The following is a 26,686-nucleotide window of genomic DNA, read 5'->3' on the forward strand; positions in this document are numbered from 1 at the left end:
CTGCTTTGTGGTGGCCTTCCCAAGTTAAGGTATCCTCATGTCCCGACGTATGAACCACCCAGAGATGCCAACATGTTGAAGTTAAGGCTGTGTGTCCTCAGCGCCTCTTGCTTGTGAAATGGCCTTGGAGGGGTCAAGGAGGAGCCTCTCTGTCTCTAGGGAAGACACCCATACGTTTCAAGGGGCCCTCCCTGTAATCACAACTGCCACTTAACTGAGCACATACTATGTACCAGGCCCTCTGTGTGTCATGATGAAACCTTCTCTGGGGTATGATAATCCTCACTCTGCAGGTGAAGAATCAGAGTCTCAACAAGGTGAAGAAACTTGCCCCGGGTCAAGCTGGTAGGAAGAGGGACCGGAAGTGAGCTCACTTCCCTGACCCCTCCCTTCCCACCCCTCTGCCCCACACGTGCCTGGAGCAGTGCGCGACTCTGGCACCAGCCAAGGGCAATCCTGGGATGTGAGGCAGCAGGAAACGCGTGGGCTCCAGCCAGCCCAGGGCCCACCCGGTCAGACGTAGCCTGCTAAGGGCCGTCACTCACTGGCTGTCCTCGCTGCCAGGCACCCCTTCTGCCCGGATGGCCAAAGAATTAGTGCAGTGATTGCATAACTTTAGCAACTGAACTGTTTCTTTCTCAACAAATTTTACATACAGTGCTACTATATAAAGCTTGGATAAACAGTTAAGTGCCACATATTAGTACCCATTTATTCTGTAAGTTCAAATCTACGGCACCCACCAGAGAGTTACTGGGAACAGAGCGGGTCCCTGTGTGAGCACCGCGTTTGGAATTGGGGTTCAGAATGGCAGCCGCAGGCGGCCTCAGCATCAGTTACCCTCAGCTCGTTTTACCGGCCCCCAGAACGCTGCCTGAGGAGGGCCCTGACCTGCACAGTCCTGAGGCCGTGGAGAGGCCCAAAGGCCCAGGCAGTGCGGCCCTGCAACTCGCCGGCCAGGAGGCATGTACAAGACACTCAGGTCTCAGGAAAGCAGTCGGGGGCAGCCTCCTGTGTACCAACCCCAAAGATGACGTGTCCCTCCTCAGATGCGTTGATATTTATGTTATTACAGCTGAGTACTTGCTTTATACTTAGTGTCTAAAGGAGCTTACGTGAGGAAAGCTGAGCCCAATGCTGGCAGGTCTGCACCACCTGCCCCTGCCCCTGCCCCAGGGCAGTGCTGGTCAACCAGAGCCCCCCTTCCTGTGTCTGGGCCGTGGCTCCCCCGCCCAGGCCGGTCTCACCCCACCTGCTGGTCCGGACCCCTTGGGCTTTCTGCCCACGCTCACTGCAGCCCCCTAGGAGGACCCCACACCCATCCTGATTCCTGAAAACCTCACTTGGGGGAGTCTGGAAGATGCATGATGTGAGGCGCATCGGGTTAGGGTCTGAAGCTGTAGAAATTCTTTAACGGGAAGTTCCGGCGCATGCGCCGTGAGTCTCAGGTGGGTGGGGCGGCGGGAGGGGGGAGGAGGATGGGGGATGCAGCTTCTCTGTGGCCCCTTCTGTCTGCACGGCCCTGGGTCCCCTGGGGGCCACGGCCAATCCCTCCAGCCCCGAGTCAGCTGTGTCCCTGCAACTGGCACAGACCCGTGAGACCTGCTTTCTTGTCTGTCCCGGGAGGCACCCAGCTTGCCCTTCCCTTCCCATCCACAGGGTCCCCGCCTCTCCGTCGCCTCTGATTTTCTCCCGGTGCCTTCGGCTCACGCACCAGCTCCCTCTACTCCTAGCCAAATGCTATTTAAATTCTGATTTTTGTCCTCTGGTTAACTTGTCATTTAATTTTCTCATCCGCTTGGCTTAAAGCCAAAGAGTATTCGTTCCAAATAAAAATAGTAAAGACCTTTTTTTCCTCTCCTAAGAATCTTATGTAAATGCAGCGCAGCCCGCTGTTAGGAAGAGATATTCACAAGCCAGTTCTGTTATCAGTTATTAACCTCAGCTTCTAGATCTAGGTAACTTTTCTCTTGGTTATAAGAGCCCTGCGTATTCATCGTAGAATATTTGAAAAATACAGAGCAGCATAAAAAAGAAAAGAAAAGAACCCATTATTCCACCAGACAGTGCGAACATTTCAGGACCTCTCCTGCTGGTGTTTTCTTTTCAGAGAGAGAGAGGGAGAGAGAATCGCTTTCTTTTACATAATTTTTTATTTTGATCATTGTCACTCAGCATTACATTAGCGGTATTCAAAAACGTGATTTTAATGCCTATATAATGTTCCATCGTTGAGACTTAGTAAGATGTAATCATTTCATTGCTTTGAGATATTCATCTTAATTCCATTTCTCTGCAATAACTAACACACAAGGAACAACCCCACTAGCTCTTTGCTTGCGAAGGGGCCGTGCAGGGCAGTGGTTTGGGCCTAAGCCTGGGAGGTGACTAGAACACTGCCTGGAACTTAATAAATGCTCTCTTTATTACGTTTGCTGTTATTTTCTTAAGAGCAGTTCCTGGAAATGGGATTCCAGGTCAAAGGGCACACATATGGCCACGCTGTTTCCCAGCAGGGCTATCTGAACACACATTCCTGGAAGGGCATGCCTCTCCCCACTCCCAGCCAGGGTTGGTGCCTTCACTTTATTCAGATAAGCTCTTGGGGACAATGGGAGATTAGCATGCAGTTGTGAGCAATACTGCAGAATGATCTGTGTACCCTTCACCCCGTTTCCCCCAGTGTAACGTCTTGCAAAATCACGGTACAGGGTCACTGCCAGGATGTAACCGTGAGACAGTCCCCCGCCTTATGTGGACTTTCCCCGTTTTGTTGAGCTCATCTGAGTGTGTGTGTTGAGTTCTGTACAATTCAATCACATGTGTAGGGTCTCTTATCCACCACCGCAGTCACGGTAGAGGACAGTCCCAGCCCTTTTGTGACCACGCCCACCTCCGTCCTCCACCCGGAGCCCCACCCTCCTACCCCCCACCTCCATCCCTAACACTGTTCTCCATCTCTATAATTTTGTCGTTTCAGGAATGTCGTATAAGTGGAATCATACAGCATGTAACCTCTTGGGGTTGGCTTTTATTCACGCAGCATAAATCCCTTGGAATCCATCTCAGTTGTGTAGATCAGTAATTCATCCCACAGTGTGGACGGACCAGAGTTTGTTTTAACATTCACCTGTTAAAGGGCATCTGGGTTACTTCCAGATTTGGGCTCTCCATCACTTTTTCGTTCTTGCCAATGTGGTGGTTTGCCTTCCATTTCTTGGAGGCCAATGTGGCTATTTTTAGAAGTCAGTACCCTAGTTTGGTTGGGTGGAGATTTCTGATGCCGTGTGACGCGTAAAATTCATCATCATCAAGTAAATACGAGTATGATGAAGCGTCAGTGCTGAGATTTAAGATGCTGGGGGGCTGAGATCAATAGCCGACGTGGATGGAGCGAGGAGGGGCCAGAGTGAACGTCGCTGGAAGAGGCGTCGAGTTCTCATCAACAGAGGAAGGAACCGGAGCCGGGTACCGCGTGGAGGAACAGAGCTTGCCACGTGCCCTCGGGAAGGACAACTTGCTGGGAAAGGAGAAGTGCCTTTCTTCCCTGCCTGCTTCAGGACCTCGGCATCCTGGTGTCCACGTACCCCGGCTCTCATCTTCAGCTGTAGCCGTTTAAAATCACTTTGGGGGAAAAACTGCAGAAGAATTACAATGAGGAAAATTTTGCTCGAGATTCATTACTCCAAGTTCAAAGACGCTCCGTGAAAATTGTTGCTAATGCGGTCGAATAAAAAATTTCAGGGACTTCCCTGGTGGCGCAGTGGTTAAAAATCCGCCTGCCAATGCAGGGCACACGGGTTCGAGCCCTGGTCCGGGAAGATCCCATATGCCGCGGAGCAACTAAGCCCGTGCGCCACAACTACTGAGCCTGCACTCTAGAGCCCACGAGCCACAACTACTGAGCCCACGCGCCTAGAGCCCATGCTCTGCAACAAGAGAAGCCACTGCAATAAGCCCACGCACTGCAACGAAGAGTAGCCCCTGCTCGCTGCAACTAGAGAAAGCCCGCCCGCAGCAACGAAGACCCAAGGCAGCCAAAAATAAATAAATAAATAAATTTAATAATAAAAAAATAACATTTACTGATCACTGTACCAAACTACTGTATTTCCATGTGTTATTTCATTTAAAAAAAAAAAAATTTCACATTCGGTGCGAGCGTTAACAGCAAGACGAACATAATTGCATGTTTTACAGTAGCCAACCCCAAAAGCACAACTTACCTGACATGCATAGTTTTTACTGATTTTGAAAGGGAACTAATACCATCCTGGTTTACGAGCTTCGTGAGCTGTCTCCCTGGTGAAAAAGATTGTAGCCGGCCTGGCAGAGAAAATTCCCGGGGACACACTGCAGTCTCAGGAGGCCTCCGACCGTCCCCCTCCCTGCCTGGTCCCTGGTCCCCTTCCAACATCCACAAACTGAACTTTTCTTTTGTGATAGTGGTGGGTTTTGTCTTTCTCAACCCAAACGTAAATTGCCGTTTGGTTGTCATGTTTGTCCAGGACTGGGAGCATTTCCCAACGTAGAGCCACAAATGTCTGGGTGAGAAACCCACAGCTTCCAGTGGTCGCTGACTCCATGCCAGTCCAAACCGAAACTTGACAAACCCAGCAAGAAATGTTCTCAGCAGCTGCAAGGAAGTGCCTCAGATAGCAAAAGGAAACCAAACTCAGGTTCCCCTCTCCGAGTCCAGGCCCCAAGGGTGCTCATCCCAGCCCCCGAGGGTGCTTAGAGGTGCGGGGTCCGGGGACCAGGGGGCGGTGCTGTCTCTCTGCTTTCTGGGTGTCTCTGCTCTCTTATCACTGCCCCTCCTGGGCGGGCTCCCCATTACTCAGCAGAGGAAATAGTGTTCTCAGCAGCCACTGCCGACCACATTTGCGCCGAACAGATGCCTAAATGACCAGCGTAAATGGGGCAGGGGCAGGGACAAGTCGCTTCCACCTGTGGAGCCCAAAGGAAAGGACGCTCTACTCGAAATCTTTCTCGTGCCTGAGCACCGCCCCCAGGGTGGCCCTCCCCCACCTCCACCCGCTTCCAGCAGCCAGGCTCATCCCGTGCCTGGACCGCGGATGCCCGGCACCGGCAGCCGGCCCCCCACGACTCCTCCTCCATCCACCACCTTAAAGGGGGGAGGCAGGAAGGCAGAGGACAGCAGGTGATGGACATCAACACCAGCATTTTTTGAAACTTTCTTTTAAGGAGCTTCACCTGCGTGAACTCATACGTGGATTTCAAGTCATGCGTGTCAGGGGGCATAATCCATATACCGTGCGTATGTGGCAACTCAAGACACTGGGCTCTCCTGCCCTCTGCCCCTCCCCTCTGCCCACTGTGATCCGGCCTCCCTCCCCTCCCTTCTCCGGGGGCTGCGCCTCCTTAGTGATCTCGTGGGTGGCCCGGTGTGGTCAGCCCAGGTCAGACTCCCCGTGACCCTGTGACTCACCCCAATTGCCAGCAGCTCCGGATCGCTTAGGGAAGCTCTCACGAGGAAAGGAGATTGTGTGCTGGCCCGACAGTTGTAGGTCAGGCTGCAGGCAGGGGCAGGGTCCCCAGGGGCCAGGGCTGCCCGGCCAGGGCTCTAGGGAGGCGCCCTGTGCTTTGAGGGCTGTGGCTGGGCCGCGGGAGTCCCCTGGGTCTCGCTCCCAAGTCCCCACCTGTAAGGACAGACCTACAGGATGTCTTCAGAAAGGTCCCCACCCAGCAACCCGCCTGGGAGGGCACAGCCCTGACCAGAGCCCTGGGCCCGTTTCCTGGGCTGCCCGACTGGGATGGGTCAAGGCCAGTCCCAACCGTGCACTGAGCCAGAAAGCCCGGTCAACCCGCGTGTGCCCCGGGACACTCACCTCTCTTCCTCGTCTGCACTGTTGGTCGCTCCCCACAAAGCCCCAGCACCGTCCTGCTGAGAGCTCGCGGCCTGGAACTCCCACCTCAGGCTCCATCCCTGCGTTTCTGGAGCCAAGGGTCCCCCGCCTACCAAGAAACAGTGGAAACGGAGGAGCTGGGTTACACGTCCTTTCTTCACGCTCTGGAAATCCTGCAGTCGTACATTTGAGGTCCTACTGAAATAAAATTGGGTGCCTGACAAAGGAGGGCCAAAAGTCACTTTGGGTGCGTTTGGCAACCTGAAGAGCCCTGGAGACTTCCGCCCACAGTCAGGATTTTAGAGCCAGCGGGGGCCGGGAGGTTCACGGGAGCAGAGCTGGCGCGCAGCTGAATTTGGTGTTAGAGCGGCAGCGTCCTGAGGGCTCTGCTCGAGCACGTTCCCTCGCACGTCGCCCATCTCAGCCCTGAGAGGCAGGTGCTGCCGGCGTGATGGACCTCATTCACAGAAAGGCAAACTGAGGCTACAGGGTGGTGGCGGTCTTGCCCGCGACGGCGGAGGGGTGGGCGGGGCACCGGGAGGGAACCGATGGATAGAAGAATAACCGACAGGGAGCGCAGGACCCCCTGCTCTCGCCAGGACACCATCACTGGGTGGGCGGGGGGTGAATACAGATATTACACGCCATGGAGAGCCTGCGAGTCAGAGCTGTTTGGGTCACGTGTGTGTGCTGGACAGAGGGAGGCCTGGGCTGTGATCCTGACCCCCTGACCCCTTGCCAGCTGGGCCCAGGGGAGCTTTGTCCAGCTCTGTGTGCTGCTTCCTCCGGGGACCCCTCAGAACACAGCTTGGCGGGTGGCTGGTTTCCATGAGTACTTGTTACCCAGCTCTGCAGGCAGCAGGAAGGTTCCAGGTGCCGAAGTTCCCTCTGACGTTCACAGGTCCCAGCTGAATATGAGGGAGGACCAACATCCAGCAGAAGAGAGGCCTCTGGGCTCTCCCTTTTTTTCTCTTGTCCCGTTTTAACATCGCGGTGCTGCCGACCAAGCCACATGAAAGGGTCTGGGGTGACCTGCCGTGCTTACTGATGAGCCGCAGCCCCAGGGCAACGTAAGACCCTTATTTCTCTGTTAATCATGCTGCCTCCACTTTTCACGTTTAAATTTCATTTCACCAACGCTTTTTTCCCCCGCTGTTTATTTCTGGATAGAGGATAAAGGATTTGCAGAATGATTCAGCATGGGAACAGAAAGCCTTGTGCCCTCCTGACCAGGCTGCCTGGTGACGGGGGCGGGGGAGGGGTTCTTCCCAGGCCAACCAAGCCTTTGTGCTACAGGGACTGGTTTCCCATACCAGGAACAACCCATCTAGGCCGGGAGCGTCTCCTGACACCCGGCCAAGAACTAGGCTGTCCAAGCCCTTCCGATGTTAGGGTTCACGTGATGCTTCACCCCAGCCTCTCACCTGCGTTGGCCCTGCTAAAGGCTCATTAACTAACTAACTAAATAAGGCAAAAGCCTGACTCTCGCACAGATGTGAAATGGCCACACGTCAAACTAACTTGTTAGCTGAACAGGGGAAACAACAAGATGTTACAACCAGTTCAGAAGTGCAATCAAAGAACCCTGCATTTCTCTACAGTAGAGGAATGTTGAAATGGATTTACAGATGGACACAGCATGGCTTTCCATTGCAATGGAATACACCCGATGCAATCTTTTCTGCTTATTTCTGATTTCCTTCCACCCCCCCCCCCCCCAGTCAAAAATAATCTCAAAGACTGTTCTGGACCCAGAAGAAGGCCGACCTCCCTCACTAGGTTGGGCTGGATCGGTTACAAAGGGGCAGCAAGAGTGTCAGTGTGCCCTGTGGGCCCTTCTGGGTTTGTTTTGCTGCTTCATAATTGGATTTTTTAAAGCTTCTATTATTTGCTATCCCGAGGCTAGGAAGCCATCACAAAAGACTGGCTCCTCCAGATTTCATCTGCAGTGCTTATAAAGTTGGGCAAACTCAACTCTTGTCAAGGCCCCCAGGATATTCCAAGCTCCTGGTCTTTCTTCCCACCTCCCTCCCTGGGGAGGGCCTTGTCAGCACTAACTTCCTGGAGTCACGCTCAGCTCCTGACCAGCATCTGGTCATGACCTGCAAGCCACCTCGCCCTGTTCCGGAATCTCCGGGCAAATCGAATGTTCACAGACAGAGCTGTCTTGTCCTCTGCCTCGGCCCACCCTCGCCTCTTACTGGGGTCTGGAATAAACCCACGCGGTCAGCCTGCACCAGGTGGACATGAACTTCACAGAGGCTTGAATGGGAAAGTCAGAAATGGTCCCGTGTCAGTGTGCGGATGGCCAGGACCTCGCACCTCACCCGTCTTGGGCACAGCTGCAAAGGCCGAGGCGTGAGCTAAGGCCTGTGCTGGGGGCGCTGGGACGCACTGTCGTGAAAACGCTGGGGGGGATGAAGGCGCAAGACTCCTCTGGCGGTGGGGGCGGGGGGCTGTGTGGAGAATCTGGCCCTGAGTCCCGAGGGCTGGGAGGAGGGAGAGCGGAGGAGGGTCTCTGGGAAGGGGGGACCCAGAGCAGAGGGCGAGGCAGGGGCACCCGTGGACCGGAGTGAAGGCAGGGGCGGGAGCTTGGCGAGGGCACAGCCTCGAGGGACACACCCCAGAGCCTCAGGTGCCCAGCGAGGAGGTGGACCTTCTCCGGTGGGCGTGCGGGGCAGCAGAGGCATCTGCACAGGAAAGTGGTACAACCAGGTTTGAGTTCTAGAAACCAAGGGTGGGTGCCGGGCTGAGACCCAGCAGGGCCAGTGCAGGGGCTGCTGCCGGGGTCCAGGCGGGACCAGCTCTGAGCCAGGCCGGTGGCCGCCGGGTGGACAATGCCGACCAAAGGCCCTGTCACCAAGGGTGCGAATACCACCTCGGGGAGCAAGCGGGCAGCCCGGACAGTGGCGCTGGCTGAGTCTCAGCGTAGCCAGACCGGGCAGCACACAGGAGGCCGTGGTAGTCAGGGAATAGCTACGTTTGCGGGGAAAAATACCTGCTTACTCTGTTTTACTGTTTCCAATAAAAAAAGATGCAAACTGATCTGGCTGAAAAAATAGCGCTCTGGGCACTGAAAAATGCCCACTCTCCTCAGCTTGGCTCTCCCCACGCCCACGGACTCCTGCTGGTGAGCAAGAGGGGCCTTACAGCAATTAGCCAGGGAAAATGTTGACGGAAAACCTCTGTTACGGTGAAAATGGGAGCCTTGGCATGGACTGTCCCGTGCGCTGTCCAGCCTTGGAGAGCAACCCCCTCTCTGTACGTGAAGCCCCCTCTCCCAGGGAGGGGTTCCGGAGCCCAGATTCACAATCGGGACCCCTCGGACAAAAGATGCTGATGTGACGTGTTTCTCTCCTGTCCAGCAGGGACTGGACACCCAGGCCGTGTGTAAAATTGCCTCCGGTGAAATTTGTTCACTATGCAGACCGACGGTTCCAATCGGACCCTTTCTCAGGGTGATTCCCTCTTGGATTTGGTCCTGCAGCTCGGCCCCCCAAATCCTAAAAGGCAATCTTTTGTTTTTAAGCTAATGATCTTAAATTTCTTTTGCATAATGGCTCCGGAGGTCGTTGGAGACCCCCTGCGATGTGATATCATTAAGCCGAGGTTGTTGATGGTGCGTCAGACATCACCATGATGGGCACAGGGCAGCATGTCACCGGCAGGTGTCCTTACGTGGGTGATAGCGTTGTTTTTCACAACTCTTTTCAGCGAACAAAAAAGTGAAGTTTTTCTCAACCTCTATAAATCGACTCAGTGAAGAGACATGCATGTAACATGCCAGTGCCCACGGTTATTTTGTTTTTTCCTTGTAAAATTAACCTGCAGGTCAGGACCAGAGAGAAAGCTCTGGAATCTGACATCACCATGGAAACCAGCTGCCCTGCTGCTGCCTGACCCTCACGGCCTTCTGCTTCTGTTTTGCAGGTGGTCTTTAGCAAGTATTGCAACTCCAGCGACATTATGGACCTGTTCTGCATCGCCACCGGCCTGCCTCGGTGAGTGACCCGGAATTGCCTCCGCCAGGGGGACGCCTTTAAATTCACCTGGAGGGACAGGTACCTGGGAGGGCGAGTGGCCGAGTCTAGGGGACAAGAGGGGTGGTAGGGCCCATGGGCTTACCTTGTACCTTGCACTCGGGACCTTTCGAATCAGTGGATGAGTCCCTGGGGGTTTCGGCCACTGCTGTGCTACACGAAGGAACCTTTGGGCGGAATTAGGCAGAAACCACTGTCTTAAGAGTTTCTTTTTTTCTTTCGTTTATTCCTTTGCTTTGGGAGAAAGGGTAAAGGACGGTGGTAGTGGTTAGACTTTGGTCCCCCAGCCCCAAATGATCCAGCAAGGGGGAGAGAGGGGCTCATCACAGATCAAGGTTTAGGAAAAGACTGATGTCAGAAATAAGTTGAAAAGACCAGAAATCTACCTTATAGAACCGTAAGAATTCCAGAAGAATTCTTTTCCCAAAATCAACAGTTTGTTCCAGCAAGTGGATTTTCTGTCCTAACTTCCCAACTACAGAGAGTAATCACGAGCAGCTTTGGCCTGCAGTTAACTAAGGTTATGACCCAGGTCAAGGAGGGTGAGAGAGAAGGACAGTAGGAGCCTTTCAGAGTCAGGTGAGAAAAAGGAGAGTCAGGGATGAGATTACACACCTGAAGTTACAGTAAGTAGCGGTTTGTAGCAGCCAGAAATAGCCCACAGTTCGGGGCATCTTTTATTAAGCAATGTGCTAAGAAATAAATAAATGTTATTCTTTAGAACAACCTGGGTTTCAGGTGTCACCCCTATTGCACAGATTTTGATACACAACTGAAGACCAGAGAGTTAAGTCACGTGGTTAAGGCAACACCTCGCGTGAAAGACCCCACAGATGAGAAGTTGGAGGAAGATTCAATTGATCCACTTAAAACTGTTTGGTAGGAGAGCTTTTTGCCCGTTTAGATAGACTCCCATGGGAAATGAAGTAGAAAGGCAAACCCTGAATTCATCACTGGCTGATACAAATGTTCATTTCTACTTTACCACAATTTAATCTCCCAACTCAACAAATTACACTTTCTCCAATTCCTGTTTTAAATTACTTACACATCTACTGAGCATTTAGAAGTACACACACAGTTCCTTAACTTTGTTTACAAGCTGAGGGCCACTCCTCATGGCCCCTTGGGCAGGACGGGCCTGCTACCCGGGCTCCTACCTCATGGGAGGCCCAGATTCAAGTGTGCACCCAGGGGACAACATCGGGGTGAAGACACTGGCTTCTCCTGTCTTCCAGGAACACGACCATCTCCCTCCTGACCACCGATGACGCCATGGTCTCCATCGACCCCACCATGCCCGCCAATTCGGAACGGTAAGCGGCTGGTGGGCTACGTCAGCTCCTTCTCGTGGTGTGTCTGACAGCTCTCTGCATGCACGGCAGGGTCTCCATGGTTGTTTTTTAAATTTACTGCTGCAGGAAAATCTGAATTTAAACCAAAGATGGGAGGGTCTGTGAAGGAGGCTGCTGGTTCCTTTGCAGAACTTGTCACTTTCCACGAAGGTAGCAGCTCTAAGTGTGGCCAGGGACCTTTCCGAGGCTCCACAAGAGCCCTCCGAGGGGGCATTTACAGATGGGGAAACCGAGGCACTGAGTGGCAGTAGCAGAGCTGCCCCCAGTCCATCGGGGCAGGAGATTCCCTGACCGGGTTCCCTGGGCAGCGCTGGGCGTTGACCCCCTGGGGCAAGTCCTGGAGTTGTCAAGCACTGCCCACCGGCTACTCTGCCCAAGACGGTGGAGGTTGGGGGCTGGGAAGCCTGGGGGCCAGAGGAGCGAAACCAGGAGAGACCTAGAGAGGAAAAGACTTGGGCAGGAAACACACCTGTGAACATCTGTAAAACAGCCCGGCTGCATGTGGCCGGAGGGAGTACAAGGAGTCCAAGCAGAGCCTCTCCCATCCGCACCCGGCCCTCTGCCCCGCAGCTGGCGAGGTCCCCGGTGGCCCCCACTTTGTATTTGCAGCAGGGCCAGGCAGAATCCAGCCCGCGTGCCCTGAGAGGCCAGAAGCAGCAGCGTGATTGGGAGTGGGGTGCCCCTCGGGACCCCTGTTTCTCCTGCCCCTCACTGCATCCCCCTCCGAGGGACACGTGTCAATCCGGCCATCGGGGTGCCCCCCCCCCCGACTGAACCAGGCCAGCTACTCCAGCCACAGGAGAGAGCGTGCCCAGGCAGACCCTCGAAGTTCCCGGCCACTGGAGGGCCCTGGCCCCCTGATGGCAGCGTGGGAGTATTTGGGCTCCCATGATGGGGTCCCTGGGACCTCCGCTGTAGGTACCCAAAAGGTTCCCCCGACCAAAGGTGTGTGCACACCTGAGCGCCCAGGGATGGGCACCAGCTCTTCTTCCTCTGTCCCCCGAAGCCACCTGTCAGCCACCCATGCCGGCCTGGGTGCAGGATGCCTGGCCCCAGGCAAGGGCTCAAGACCTCGCAAAGACTGCCAGGCTTTGGTGCAGAAAGCCCGGCAAGTGACAAACCCTTGGGATGTACAAAGTCCTAGAACATTTGAACAGCCTCCGATGTCCTCCGAGCTCCGTGGTGAGCGGCCAGCACTGTCCTTCCCCGAGCATCTGGGTGCTTCCGCCCGGTCACCCCTCCCCCTCCACTGCATCCATCAATCTCCTGAACTTTTAATTTCGTCATCAGGAGCTTCTGCCCCCACGCGTTCTGGCTCTGATTACGCTCTGATTATCGGCTCCGGGCTCCCCGGAAGGAGCGATGCTAATTGAATCCCCGGAGGCTCCAGGAAGATTGTCGTAAATTGTGGCATAAGCTCCAGCCTGACCCAGATCTGTATTCATAAGGAAAGTCACGAGTGACCTATCACCCCTGACGTCCACAGGATACAACGATGTCGTCAGAGGGAAGTGCCCTGTCCGTGCAAGCCGGTGTCTGATGGGGCAAGACTGCATTTTTCCCGAATTAATTTAAAGCAGTTTGTAGTTTGTCGATTCTGTTCTGTCACTTCATCATATCTCCTTTGGCTCTGTATTCTGTGCCAGCCCTTCTCAACGGGGGGGAGTTTTGTTTCCCAGGAGACACTTGGCGAAGCCTGGAGCATTTTGGCTGCCACGCCAGGGGATGGGGTCTCTGGCACCCAGCGGGCAGAGACCAGGGCTGCTGCTCTACCTCCCGCAGTGCCCAGGGCTGGTTCCACCCCAGACTCACCTGCCCAAATGTCAGTGTTGGCGAGGCTGAGAACCGGTGCATGTGGTCCCCGCTGCTTTCTCGTCGCAGAGCTGCCCGTTGTCCCCCAGACCACCAGCCTCACGCACACCCCGGGGGGGCTGGCTGAAGCAGAGCCCCCTCCCTCCCTCTCCCCTGGCATTTCTGCAGGTTCCCAGGTGGTGATGCTGTTGGCCGGGACCTCCTTAATCACTGTTCTCTGCACTGGGCATCCCCTCCCCTGCCTCTGTCTGCTCCCTGCATTTGAGGTCATGGACTTCTCCTTTTCTCGAGCTGCCTCCATCATCTTCCCCCCGGCTGTGTCTGCTTCCCACTCTCAGCCCCCGAAAGGCGGCGTTCCCCAAGGTTCCCTTCCTGCCTGCTCAGCTCCCCCTCCCGGGTCGTGCACGAGCCCCAGCGAGGCCTCCGATCTGCTCCGTTTGCCTCTAATTCTCCGGTCCCACGCTTCCAGCTGCCGTCGGGGGTCCCGCCCCCTCTAAACATGCACGGTATAACCTAGTCCGACCAAACCAGTGACCGTCAGCCCTGCCTGCAGGTTCAAACCACCAGCGATCATCAAAAAGGCTCTGGTCACCAGAGCCCCACTAGGACCCAGGAAATGTGGATTTTTGAGGGATTTTTTTTTAAAGCTCACCGGGTGATTCCAATACGCAGCGAGGGTGAGAATCACCGGTGTAAAGTGGGCAAAACCTAAGAAACTACTCTTGACCCCCAGGTGGGTGCTCAGCTTGCCAGTGACCAGAAGGTCACCTCTACCAGACACAGGGTTTCCCCTTCTCGGAAAGTGCTGGATAAATTTTGTTTCTTCCCAGAAGACGGTCAAGTCAGGTCGTGTCCCTCCAGCTTCCTCCACCGCTGAAGACCCTGCAGCCCCTCGGTCCAGCCTTGTCAACGCCTGTACCCTGCCCCCAGCCTCGGATTCAGGAACCGCCTCCCAGGAGAGGCTCTCCTGCAGGTGCCAACTCGTCTGCCTTGCCTGCTTTCTGCCCGGTTCACACTTGCAGGGGGCGCTTTTCACAGCCTCCTCTCCAAATTACAAGGGCTCTTGACTGTGACCACCTGGTTACTGATGAGAAGTCGGGGGTCCCAGTTTTCCCATCTCTTATACTGAACTTTTCGGCTCATGTCAAACCAAATCTCATGACCTTCTGACTCTTCCTTCAAAATGCTTCTTCCCTGAACGATCAGAGAACGTTCAGACCAGCATTTTAAATAAGCTGGAACATATTTACCTAAGTCAGAGAGGCTCTAATCTAGCAATGGGCTGAGTAGCTTCCTGTCTCTTTTGGAGCTGATAAGAAAGGTGATTGATTGCTAATCGCCCTCATTGCTAAGGACTAACAAACACAGGTAGACACGTCCCAGCTTCGTTCAGATCACGCTCGGCGGGACAGCGTCTGGTCTCAGTGCTCCTTTCTGGACAAGGGGACATTCTGGATCCCATGGTGTCCCGCTGAGCAGCGTGTTGCTTCTTGACCACCCTTCCGTTTCTGCCTCCGCCGCTTCAAGATCCTTGTTGAAGGAGAGAAACAGACCCTTAAGCAGTATGAGGAAAAAATGGGGCGTGTGGAGAGAGGGGAGAGCCGGGACGGCACGGCACACGTGTGATACAAACGCTCCTTTATTGCCAATTTTAGCCAAGTTGTGATACATGAAGCTGTCCACCGGATGAAATGGCTGAGCGCTTACAAGGATGGTGTGTGTGCCCATCCCCTCAGCTGGGGAGAAAGGTTTCCTGCATTCCGGCGCGGCTCCCACTAAACGTGTTTGAAAAGAGGCATTTTGGAAAAAGACAAGTACAAGTTCAAGGCAAATGGAAAGTGGTTTATCTCAGTTCTGTTGCTGAGGAAGAAATGATGAAGCTGTAACACGATTTAGGCCGAGGCAGGAGTTTATTCAATCGTGGAAGCAACATAACTGGTTCTGAGAACATTCCTGCTGTTGAGTCAACAGGATTAAGGAACCAAGGGCCAAGAGTAATCTTGGGGAGCCAGCTGTGGTCAGCGCCTCTGACACGGTGTAAGGGGGGCAGGCGTTTCGGGACACGCGGCTCTGTCTCTCCCCATCCACACCTCCGGCACCTCCTCTGTGCCGTCACTGTCACCTCCCGGCCAGCGTCGGCCTGTGGAGAGCAGGGGAAGACAGTCCTTGTGGCTGCAGGGGAGGGAGAGAGAAGAGAAAGGGGGGAAGGGAAGGCCCCTTCCTGCGCCTGTCGGGCCTGGGATCCCGTCTCTCCACCCACTGCCCCAGCATCAGTGCTGCTCGTGGGGCTGAGGGAGGAGGAGAGAGGAGAGGTGACGCCCACCTCGCCGTGGCTCTCAGCGCCCCTCACCCCATCGCCGCAGCCCTGGCCCCCCCCCAGGCAGCACCGACACGTGCTCTGGACACGACCCTGGTTCAAAGTCAGCCCCGCACACGCGGTGGGCTTCAGGGAGGTTCCCCCCTTCCCTGAGCGGTGGCTCCTGGAAACCTGCAAGCTGGCGAGGCTGACGGCTGCTGGGAGGGCCCGGGGAGGGTGGACTTGCCCGCCCTGCTCGCCATCAGTGTGAGGACGGAGGCAGCTAGTACCGCCTTGGCCAAGCCCCGCCCCAGCTGGGTGTGTCACCTGCTCTACAGGTGGAGCCACACTTCAAACCGCGTGGATTCTGAGCAGGATGTTCTGTGATCTCCCAGGACCCAAACACCATTACAACGAAACCTCTGTAGGGAAAGTACCCCAAGTCCCAAATAACCAACTTCCGGGGACCTTTGGAAGAGGGCCTTTCCCCAAACAAGGTGCACGCTCCTGCGGGGGGGATGGGGGGGTTGACTTGCCCCTCACGGGCTCCACCAGGAGGAGCCCCTCGTGGGGAGGCGGGACTCGAGACCACCGTGGGGTTGTCCGTCCATCACCTATTAGTGCCACGCAGTTGTTATTTTTATACTTTATTGGCATTTTAAATGTAAACAGTCTTCCGTGTGCCCTGTAACTGCTAAACCACAGGTAGGATGCCAGTTAGCCACTGTTCAGAGTCTGGTGTTTGGTGTAACTCCTTCCAGAGTCTCTGTACTTTCTTTCTCCATCGCTGAGCTGACTCTCCGTCTGTGACCCTGTAACTTGCCGTGTCTCCCTAACGAGATGTCGTGGGCATCCCTCCACGTCAGTACTTGCTCACTCATCTCCATCTTTTTGACAACTGAATGACACTCCACAGTTCAGCTAATGTGTCATCCGGCCCCGGCGGATGACATTTCTTAGCCATTCAAACAGCAGCATTCACGTCCTTTCAACGTGTACTTGACCGTGGAACGTGGGATCTGTGAGGGCAGAGTGTTCTTGTCTGATTCACTCTTTTTTTTTTTTTTAATTTTATTTATTTATTTTTGGCTGCGTTGGGTCTTCACTGCAGTGCGCAGGCTTCTCACTGCAGTGGCTTCTCTTGCTGAGGAGCACAGGCTCTAGGCGCACAGGCTTCAGTAGTTGTGGCATGCGGGCTCAGTGATTGTGGCTCACAGGCTCTAGAGCGCAGGCTCAGTAGTTGTGGTGCTTGGGCTTAGTTGCTCCACAGCATGTGGGATCTTCCCGGGCCGGGGCTCAAACCCGTGCATTGGCAGGCGGATTCTTAACCACTGTGCCACCAGGGAAGCCCTGATTCACTCTTATATCACCAGAACCCGACCACACTGAGCACTCAGTGTAAAATGTGTTAAATGAATGAACGAGTGACATATGAAGGTATCCCTGTGTAAGATAACCAAAAGAGTTAATACTTTTGTTCCTAGGTTCACATGCTGAGACAAAGGATTTTACATTTGAATCAGTGCTGCTAGGTTGCTTTCCCCTAGGTGGTGGCAATCCGTACTCCCACCAGCAATACCTGTGAGAGCCTGAGTCCCTGTGCCCTCGTAGCATTCATGTTACCAGGTTCCAAAATTTGGGTAAAAAAATAGCCTCTTTCTTGAGGTCCCTCTTTTTATTTTTATTAACTGTAATCAATGATTGCCTGTTCCTATTCTTTGCCTATTTTCCATTGACTTGTCTCCCCCCCACCTTTGCCAGAGGTCCTTGTATGTCAGGGACAGTGACCTTTACTCTGTCTTTCCTATCACCAGTATCCTCTCCCCACCCACTGTGGGTCTCATGATTACCGGTGGTGACATCACCGAGGTGCCAGTGCATTTTCGACTGAGTTGTTGACACCATCCTCTCTTGTGCACTTGGGGGACGCAGTCTCCAGGAGCTCAGAGCAAAACAGGGAGAGCCTCCTGTATCAGTCAAGTGTCAGGACAGACCAGGACAATCCTGTGCCATCCCAGCTGCATTCAACATGTTTATTTTATTAACCAAATATGAACATTATAGAGGGGGTCCGTTGTTTAAATGATATATTTAAAGTATTTAGAATTCTTCTGAATGAGAAAGCTCAGACCTGCCAAAGAAATTCATTTTAAAAAGACCTAATTCACTGAACTCTAATTCAGCCCAAGTGCTTCTCTCTCGAACCAGATGCACATGAACATCTTTGACAGCATCTTACAGTGGAACTGCCTTCTCTCTTGCAGGACTCCCTACAAAGTGAGACCTGTGGCCATCAAGCAACTCTCTGGTAAGGCCTTGCTATCATTTTTTAAATTCAAAGAAAGAAACAAAAGCTCCAGGCTGCACCTGTGATTGAATATGTGTGAGTTAGGCGTTGAATCTGAAGCCCGGTACTGTTACAGAATCTAAAGCCGCGTACTGCTGCAGAGACAGCCATACTCTGCCCTCCACAAACCCCCAGGATGCCCAGCCCCACCCCCTCCCACCCGGTCCTGACGACTTAGCAGACACTGGGTGACACCCCACTCTTGTCTCCCTGGGCCCAGTACCTGTCCTGACCATTCAGACTGTGAGGCAAAAAGGCCAGCCCCCAGGATGCCTCATACAGTCAGTAGTGTTGTTTTCTTAAAAATCCCATTTCCTTTTGGATCTTTGATCACTCTTATTTCTGTATGATTTATGCATAATAAAATGCTCCCATTTAAGTGTATATTTTGATAAGCTTTGAAAGTTCTATACATCCTTGTTAACTACCACCAAAACCAAGACTGGGAACATTTAGGGAACACCTAAAAAAGTTCTCTTGTGCCTCTTCCCGCTTAGCCCCGTCCCTCCACTCCTGGTCTCTGTCAGCCACCAACCAACCGCTCTCTGACACCGTAGATTAGATTTGTCTTTTTGAGAGTTTCATAGAAAATGAAATTATGTAACACGTGTACTCTTTTTTTGACTCGATCTAATGTTTCTGAGACTCGTCCGTGTGTTATGTGTATCAGCGATTCTTTCCTTTTTATTGGTGAGTAACATTCCAGGTATGGCTGGACCACAGTTTGTTTATCCATTCACCTGTTGAAGGACATCTGGGTTATTTCAGGTTGGGGACTTTTATGAATAAAGCAGCCGTGAGCATCCAAGTACAAGCATTTATAGGGACATATATTTTTATTTCCCTTGGAGTCAATGGGATTGAATGGGATTGGTGGATCACATGGCTAAGTGTATATTTCCCTTTATAAAAAGTACTGCCAGACAATTTCCCTGCACATCTTGCATCCCCACCCATGATGTCCGAGAGTTCCCGTTGCTTCACAGTCTCAGCAGCACTTGACATTGTCAGTCCTTTTTGTTTTAATCAGTTCTATTGGGTGTGGAGTGGTACTGCATTTGGTTTTAATTTGTGTTTCCCTAGTGATTAATGATGGTGAGTATCTTTAAAGTATTTACTGGCCATTCTTAAATCTTCTTTTATGAAGTATTTGTTCAAATCTTTTCTGATTTGTTGGTTGTGGTGGTGGTGGGTAGTTTTCCTTCTTACTCTTGAATTGAAAGCGTTCCTGGTATATTTGGGATACACACCTTTTGTCAGGTAGATATTATAAATATTTTCTCCTCATCTGCAACTTGCTTCTTCATTTTCTTATGAGTGTCTTTCAATAACCAGAATTAAGTTTTGATTAGGCCCAATGTATCAATTGTTCTTTTATGGTTTCTACTTTTTGTGTCCAAAGAAATCTTGTTTTATCCCATAGTTGTGAAGTTTTCTCCTCTGTTTTCTTCTACAAGTTTTATAGTTTTAGTTTTTGCATTTAAGTCAGTGATCCATTTTGAGCTAATTTTTGTGTATGGCCTGAGGCAAAAGTTGAGGTTTATTTTTCTTTTTAAAATTTAATATTAATTTAATTTTAATCTTTGCAAAATTGATGTCTACAGAATAGAATTTTGATGCCACCCATACTGTGCTGGATGGTGTGTGAGTGAGGCCCTGATGTTTCTGTGTCTCAGGGTCTCATCTTTCAAGTGACAGCGTTTACATAGGAGCACTGGTTGCTGTAAATATTTTTATGCCTGAGTAGCTCTTTATGAAAACTCTTAATTCAGTTCTTTTGATAATAGATGTTAGAATAAAATCTTGAGTTCTAACTTTTTTTCGTATGAAAATAACTTTCTTTTTTTAAAATAAATTTATTTATTTATTTTTGGCTGTGTTGGGTCTTTGTTGATGTGCACAGGCTTTCTCTAGTTGCGGCGAGCAGGGGCTACTCTTCGTTGCGGTGCGTGGGCTTCTCATTGAGGTGGCTTCTCTTGTTGCGGAGCACGGGCTCTAGGCACACAGGCTCAGTAGTTGTGGCTCGCGGGCTCTAGAGCATGGGCTCAGTAGTTGTGGCGCACGGGCTTAGTTGCTCCGCGGCATGTGGAACCTTCCCAGGCCAGGGCTCGAACCTGTGTCCCCTGCACTGCCAGGCAGATTCTTAACCCCTGCGCCACCAGGGAAGCCCAATAACTTTTTATTAACATAAAAAGCGCTTATTAAGCCCTTGACTTAATAATAAACTTTTTATTATTGTTTGTTGTTGTTGTTATTAACTAGATCCTCGACTTTATTGAGGCTTCACTAGTTTTTTTCCTGATGTCCCTTTCCTGATCCAGGATCCAATCCACACTTAGTCGTTATGCCTTCCAGTCTTCTGTGGTCTGACAGTGTCTCGGACGTTCCTTGTTTGTCATGACCTTGGCAGTCTTTAAGAGTCTGTAGAATGCACTTCAATCTGGGCTTGTCTGATGCTTTTCTCATGATCAGCCTGGGGATGTGGGTTTTTGGAAAGAATACAAGGAGGCCATAGTACCCACATGAATCACTGGCTTCTTCTCTGTAAAGTCACTATTTTCCCCTTTCCTTGCTCGATTCTTTGGAAGCAAGTCCCTAAGTATAGCCCACCTTCAAGGGAGGGAGAAAAGAATTGAGGTTCACTTTCTCAGATATCCATTTGTTCCAGCACCATTTGTTGAAAAAAACGATCCTTCCCCCCATTGAATTATCATGGCACCTTTGTCAAAAATCAATGGACCAGGGGCTTCCCTGGTGGCGCAGTGGTTGAGAGTCTGCCTGCCAATGCAGGGGACACGGGTTCGAGCCCTGGCCTGGGAAGATCCCGCATGCCACGGAGCAACTCGGCCCGTGAGCCACAACTACTGAGCCTGCGTGTCTGGAGCCTGTGCTCCGCAACAAGAGAGGCCGCAACAGTGAGAGGCCCGCGCACCGCGATGAAGAGTGGCCCCCGCTTGCCACAGCTAGAGAAAGCCCTCGCACAGAAACAAAGACCCAACACAGCCATAAATTAATTAATTAATTAATTAATTAATTAATTTTTTAAAAAAATCAATGGACCATAAATGTGTGAGTCTTACTGTCATACTCCATTAATATCCATGTCCATCCTCACCCGATGCCTCACTGTCTTGGTTTCCTAGGTTCATAGTAAGTCTTGAAATCTGGGAGTGCAAGTCCTTGGGTTTCATTCTTATCTTTCAAAAATGTTTTGTTTACTCCAGGTTCATTTTATTTTCAAATCAATTTTAGAATCAGTCTGTCAGTTGCTACCCAAAAAAGTCTGCTGGGATTTTGATTGAAATGATGTTAAATTTATTGATGACTTGGAAAGAACTACTGTCTTAGTAATGTTGAGTCTTCTGATTCGTGAATATGGTCTCTCTCAATTTATTTGGGTTTCCTTTAATGTCTCTCACTAATGTATTATAGTTGTCAGTGTAAAGTTCTTGAATGTATGTTGATAAATTTATCATGAAGTGTTTCATATTTTTAATGCCACTGTCAATGGATTTTTTTAAATTTCAATTTCCAGTAGTTTTTAGTTTATAGAAGTACAGTTGGCTTTTGTGTATTGACCTGGCTAAACTCACTTATTAAGTCTAGTATCTTTTTGTAGATTTCCTATGATTTTCTACATGTGCAAAGACAGAATTGCTTCTTCCTTTCAAATCTGATGCCATTTATCAGATTCTTTTTCTTGCTTTATTATACTAACTAGGATACCTAGTACAATAGAAGAATAGAAGGTGTGAGTGGAGATTCTTGCTTTGTTCTCAATCTCAGAGGGAAGGTATGAAGTTTTTCAACATCAATTATGATGTTAGCTATAGGGTTTTTTGGTGAATACCCTTTATCAAGTTGAGGGTTTATTTGTTGTTTTTTTTAAATTTCTCATCCTAATGTGTTGAGATTTTTAATCATAAATTGGTGTTGGAATTTTGGAATTTTGTCAAATGCATTTTCTGCCTATGTTGAGATCATCATGTTTTTTTCTCCTCTCTCCAGTTAGTAGTGAATTTTACTGATTGATTTTAAAACATTAAACTAAGCTTGCATTCCTAGTATAGACTCCATTTGTCCATGGCATATTTTCTTTTTGTTTTGGATTAAATTTACAAATATTTTGTTAAGGATTTTTGCATCTATATTAATGAGGGACTCTGGTCCATAGTTTTCTTTTCTTATAATATATACACCTAGCCTCATAAAATGAGTCGGGAAGTGTTCCACCCTCCTCTATTTTGTGGAAGAGTTTGTATAGAGTTGGCATTATGTCTACCTTAAATGTCTAGTAGAATTCACCAATGAATCCATCTGTGTTTGGAGTTTCTTTTGAGAAGGTTTCAGATTATGAATTCAATTTAATAGGTACATTCAAGTTTTCTATTTATTTGGGTATTAATTTTAGGAAGTTGTGTCCATTTCACCTAAGTTTTGTCTAAGAATATACTGGTATGATGTAGTTTGAAATATGTCTTTGTTACCCTCTTTAGGGGATTGTAGTGAAATTCCCCCTTTCATTGAAGATATTAATAATTTATATCTTCTCCCTTTTTAAGTTGATCAGTCTAACTAGAGATTTATAAATTGTATTGATTTCTTTTTCCAAAGAAATAGGTTTTGTTGGTTCTCTCTATTGTTTGTCTGCTTCCTATTTCATTGATTTCGTCTCTTATGTTTATTATTTCTGTCCTTCTACTCATCCAGATCTAATGTGTTCTTCTTTTTCTAGCTTCTGAAGGCAGAAGCTTGGATCATTGATTTTAGAGCTTTCTTTTTTTATATAATAATATAAAGCTAGAGATTTCCCTCGAAGCATACTTTAGCTGTATCTCATAAGTTTTGATGTGTTGTGTTTTCATTTTTATTCACCTTCAAATATTGTCTAATTTACCTTGTGGTTCCTTTTCTGATCCATTTGTTATTTAGAAGTATATTATCTAATTTTCAAATATTTGGGTATTTTCCAGTTATCTTTCTGTTACTGATTTCTGTTCATTCCATTGTGACTATGTAACTTAAGTCTTTTTTGATTTATTGAGATACATGGTGTATCTTGGTGACTGGTCCATGTACACATAAAAAAGAACGTGTACTGTCGCTACTGGATGAAAGATTCTATAAATGTCAGTTAGGTCAAGTTAGTAAATAGTGTAGCTCAAGTTTTCTGTATCTTTACATATTTTTTGTCTGCTCATTCTATTGATTACTGAAGGATGAGTATTAAAATATGTAACTCTGTTGTGGATGTGTTGTTTCATTTCTCAGTTCTCTCAGGTTTTCCTTCATGCTTTTCAATATCTGTTATTGGACACATACTTATTTAGGATTGTTGTGTCTTCTTGATGGATCAACCCCTTTATTCCTATGAAAATTTGCCCTTTATCCTTGGTACTATTCCTTGTTTTCAAGTCTTCTTTATCTCATGTTACTATAACCACTCCAACTTGCTTAAGCTTAGTGCTCCTATGCTATATCCCTTTCCGTCTTTTTCCTTTTAATGTCTTTATATTTGAAGTGGATTTTTTATAGGTGGCATTATCAATTCTGGCAAATTCAGCTTTTTGATTAAGTTTTTAAGCCATTTACATTAAATGTAATTATTGATATGGTTGGGTTTAAATCTACTACCTTGTTACTCATTTTCTATTTGTCTCATTATTCTTTTTGATATTTTCCACTCTTTCTACATCTTTTGGATACCGAGCATTTTTTAATTCAATGTTTTTTTTCCTTCACTCTTCATTTATGAACTGTACTTCTTTGTCTTACCTCTTTGTGGCTGCTCTTGGTGTTCCAATATGTATCATAGACTCATCACAGTCTGCCTTCCAGTTCCATTACCCCACTTCACAATAATGCAAGACTCTCAGAATAGCGTGATTCCATTTCTCCTTCCTCATTCTTTGTGCTTTATGTCATACATTTTACTCCTACGTATGTTTTAAACCCCCTGATACACTGTTATCATTTTTTGCTTTCAACAATTATACTTTTTTCTTCATGTCTTTGTATATTCATGTTTGCCTCTTTGTTATGTTGTGGATCATCTGGATTTTGTTTTCTTCCACTAAAGAGCATAGGCTCTGTCCTGGCAGACAGTTAAGCTACTTACAAATCAGTTTGATGCCTTTGAGACCTACCTTCTAGCTTTGCTAGGACGGTTCTAGAGAACCCCTACTCCAGGGAGAGTTCCATCCTGCAGCTGAGGCACCATCCCTGTGGGGTCTCCACTGACGTCCTGGTGACCACCAAGCATTCCTGACTCCAGCACTTCGGAGCTCAGACATATGGAAATGAGGTTTGAGGATGCTGGGGGCAGGTCATGTGGGAAATTGAAGGTCCATGAGGAGCTGGTGCCGTGATTCCCATGTGGGAAGGGCAGGGGAGGTGTTGAGGAGTGATCAGATCCCGGCGTGTTCTGAAGGAAGAACCAGGCTTATTTCCTGACTGAGTGGAAGTGGGATGTAGAAGAAAGAGCAGTAGGAGAAGCCTCGGGGGTCCGGCCTGAGCCACAGAAAGGATGGAACAGCAGCCCTGTGAGGGTGTGAGCTGAGGGTGACGTGGGCTCAGGGTGGAGGCTGGGGAGGGTGGGTGTGTGGTTTGCCTGTTGGACATCAATGTCGGGTAGACGTGTCTAGGGGAGCCGTCACACCTGAGCTGGGGATGTGACAACGTGACACTGGACTGTCGGTGTGGGTGGTGTTTGCAGCCATGGGCCTGATGAGCTCCCCAGCAAGGGAGGGACCGAGGACTGAGCCCTAAGACACCACACTGGGGGACAGAATTCCCTGCGACGGATGCTGACGACTTGACACCATCCAGAAGAGGGTCCCTTTGAAGAACAAAGGGGAAATAAACAAGCCGAGCAGGTGGACGGGACAGGGATGAGCTTCCGGAGAGGAAGACTGTGGGGCGTGGCAGCGTGATCAGATGTTTGCACAGTCCTTGCTAGAGGAAGAAGAAAGAGGGTTTTGTGTGACTCTCTGCCCTTTGGGAATTGCTCATAGGAGTCTTTAACTCTTTGAGCTTCTCTCTCTGGAAATAGCCTTCCATCTCCCATCCATCAACACCTGGCCTGGCTTCCCGGAGCCTCTCGGCCTTCGCCCCCGCTCAGTAACCAGTCCTGGCCATGCAGCCCTGAGTCAGGGCCTGTAAGGAGCCCCACCGGCACTGCAGTCGCCAGGCCGCATTCATGATGGCGGGAAAAAGAACCTCAGGAGAGGACTCAGGAACCTTGTGTCCAGACTTACATGCAGCTGCCGGGGCCCGTGGGCCTGGCCTTTCCTGGGGGACCCGCCGGCTTTGCTGACCCTCTGAGTCACACGTTTCAATAAACGCTCCTAGCGGTCCTGGTGGGGCCGGGCAGTGCAGAAATGCCCCAGTCTTCCTGCTTTGCTATTTAAATATTAGGAAACAGTGAAGAGAAGAGTATTGTGAAAAACATGACTTTTCATAGAAGAGAAGGACGGGCCAGTAGACTCAGTATGGAGAAAAGGAATGTAAGATATCTCATGAATAATGTTTATATTTCATGTTTCCTCATTGAGATGTAATTCACACAGCATAAAATCCACCATTTTAAAGTGCACAAATTCTGTAGTTTGTAGTGTATGCACCCTGTTGTGCAACCATCACCATTCTGTAATGCCAGAAGGTTTCCATACCCCCAAAAGAAGCCCCATAGCTGCCAATACCTACTCTCATCCCCTCACCCTGTTCCCTGGCAACCACTTGTCTGCCTTCCGTCCCCGTGGATAGGCCTGTCGTGGACGTGTCGTGTAACAGAGTACGTGGCCCTTTGTGCCTGGCTTCGTTCACTTGGCCTGATGTAGGCAGGGTTCCTCTGTGTTGTAGCGAAGGTCAGCGCTCATCCCGTTGTGTGGAAGAGCCACGTGGTGTTTTTCCACTCAGCTCATGGACAGTTTGGGTGTTTCCACTTTTCGGCTAATGTAAATGATGCAGTTGTGAACAGGTGTGGGCAAATTTTCCTAGGAATGATACATGTTGAAATGAGATATTTTTGAGATAAGTTGGGTTAGATAAAATATTTCAATTAAAAAAACAAGAGCCCAGCCACCTGGGAGGAAGGGTCTAAGAAAAGAGCACATGCAGACTAAGGGCTTCCTCCTCTGAGTCCCCTGCCTGTGGACTCCCTCTGCACGGGAAGCTCTGAGGGCTGACGCCCCGAGAACGGTCCTCCTGCCAGAGAGAGAGCCACGGGCAAGTGTTTGGCTTCCTTGCCCCTGGGTGGAGCGGTGGGGACAGTTCACGCATCGAATATGCAGTTGCCCAAAGGGACCCCAGAACGATCAGCCCAGATGCCCCTGCTCATCGGCTCACACTTCTCTGCTTTTCCTCCGCTCCCCACGCCCCCCCCGCCAGCTTTCCTGGGGCCACCTCCACGTTCCCTGCTGGCACCTGATTCCTTGTCTCCAGGTCGGCTTTGGAAGATCCAAACCTAAGAAGCAGGGACCGTCCAGCTGCCTTCGTTCAGGTGTCAGTTGGGTGAAGTGGTCTCAGGAAAGCGACTGACCACGCTACACCGCAGTTACCCTGCAAAGTAGGAATTAGGATACACACCCGCATGGTTCTTACGAGGATAAATGAAGTAATTCATACAAAATGCTTAGCACGGTGCGTGCTACTTGGGGAGCGCTCGCTAAATGGTGCTATCATTTAAAATGACCTAGAGGACATGTTTGCATGGCTGAAGCTGTGTCTCTCTGGAATTGCTGAATTTTCATGGAGCCAGGACTGCTTCCTAAGGTCTGAAACTACACATGGAGGGCTGGCTCCCTTTTCACTTGCCAGTCACGTTCGTGCTTGACATTTGAGCACAAGCATGGTGCTTAGGAGAAATAACAATGCTTCTTAATAATATTTTCTATTTTTAGTGCAGTTTCATTGCCCACAGCTTGGTCAGCGTAGCCTTAGTCATCTTTACTTGTATTCTTTTGAAAACA

General features: G+C 50.1%; 1 protein-coding gene across 2 annotated transcripts in view; it reads left to right on the forward strand.

Annotated features, from left to right (window-relative positions):
• PDE9A (phosphodiesterase 9A) overlaps nt 1-26,686 on the forward strand; it is a 99,458-nt gene that overhangs the window by 24,166 nt on the left and 48,606 nt on the right. For both annotated transcript variants that reach the window (XM_068545798.1, XM_068545799.1), the window contains exons 2-4: nt 9,798-9,868; nt 11,146-11,223; nt 17,635-17,678. In XM_068545798.1, coding sequence (XP_068401899.1) covers nt 9,798-9,868; nt 11,146-11,223; nt 17,635-17,678 — 193 coding nt within the window. The remainder of the gene's footprint in view (nt 1-9,797; nt 9,869-11,145; nt 11,224-17,634; nt 17,679-26,686) is intronic.

The sequence above is a fragment of the Eschrichtius robustus genome, chromosome 6 (assembly GCF_028021215.1).
Source record: "Eschrichtius robustus isolate mEscRob2 chromosome 6, mEscRob2.pri, whole genome shotgun sequence".
NCBI classification, from domain to species: Eukaryota; Metazoa; Chordata; class Mammalia; order Artiodactyla; family Eschrichtiidae; genus Eschrichtius; species Eschrichtius robustus.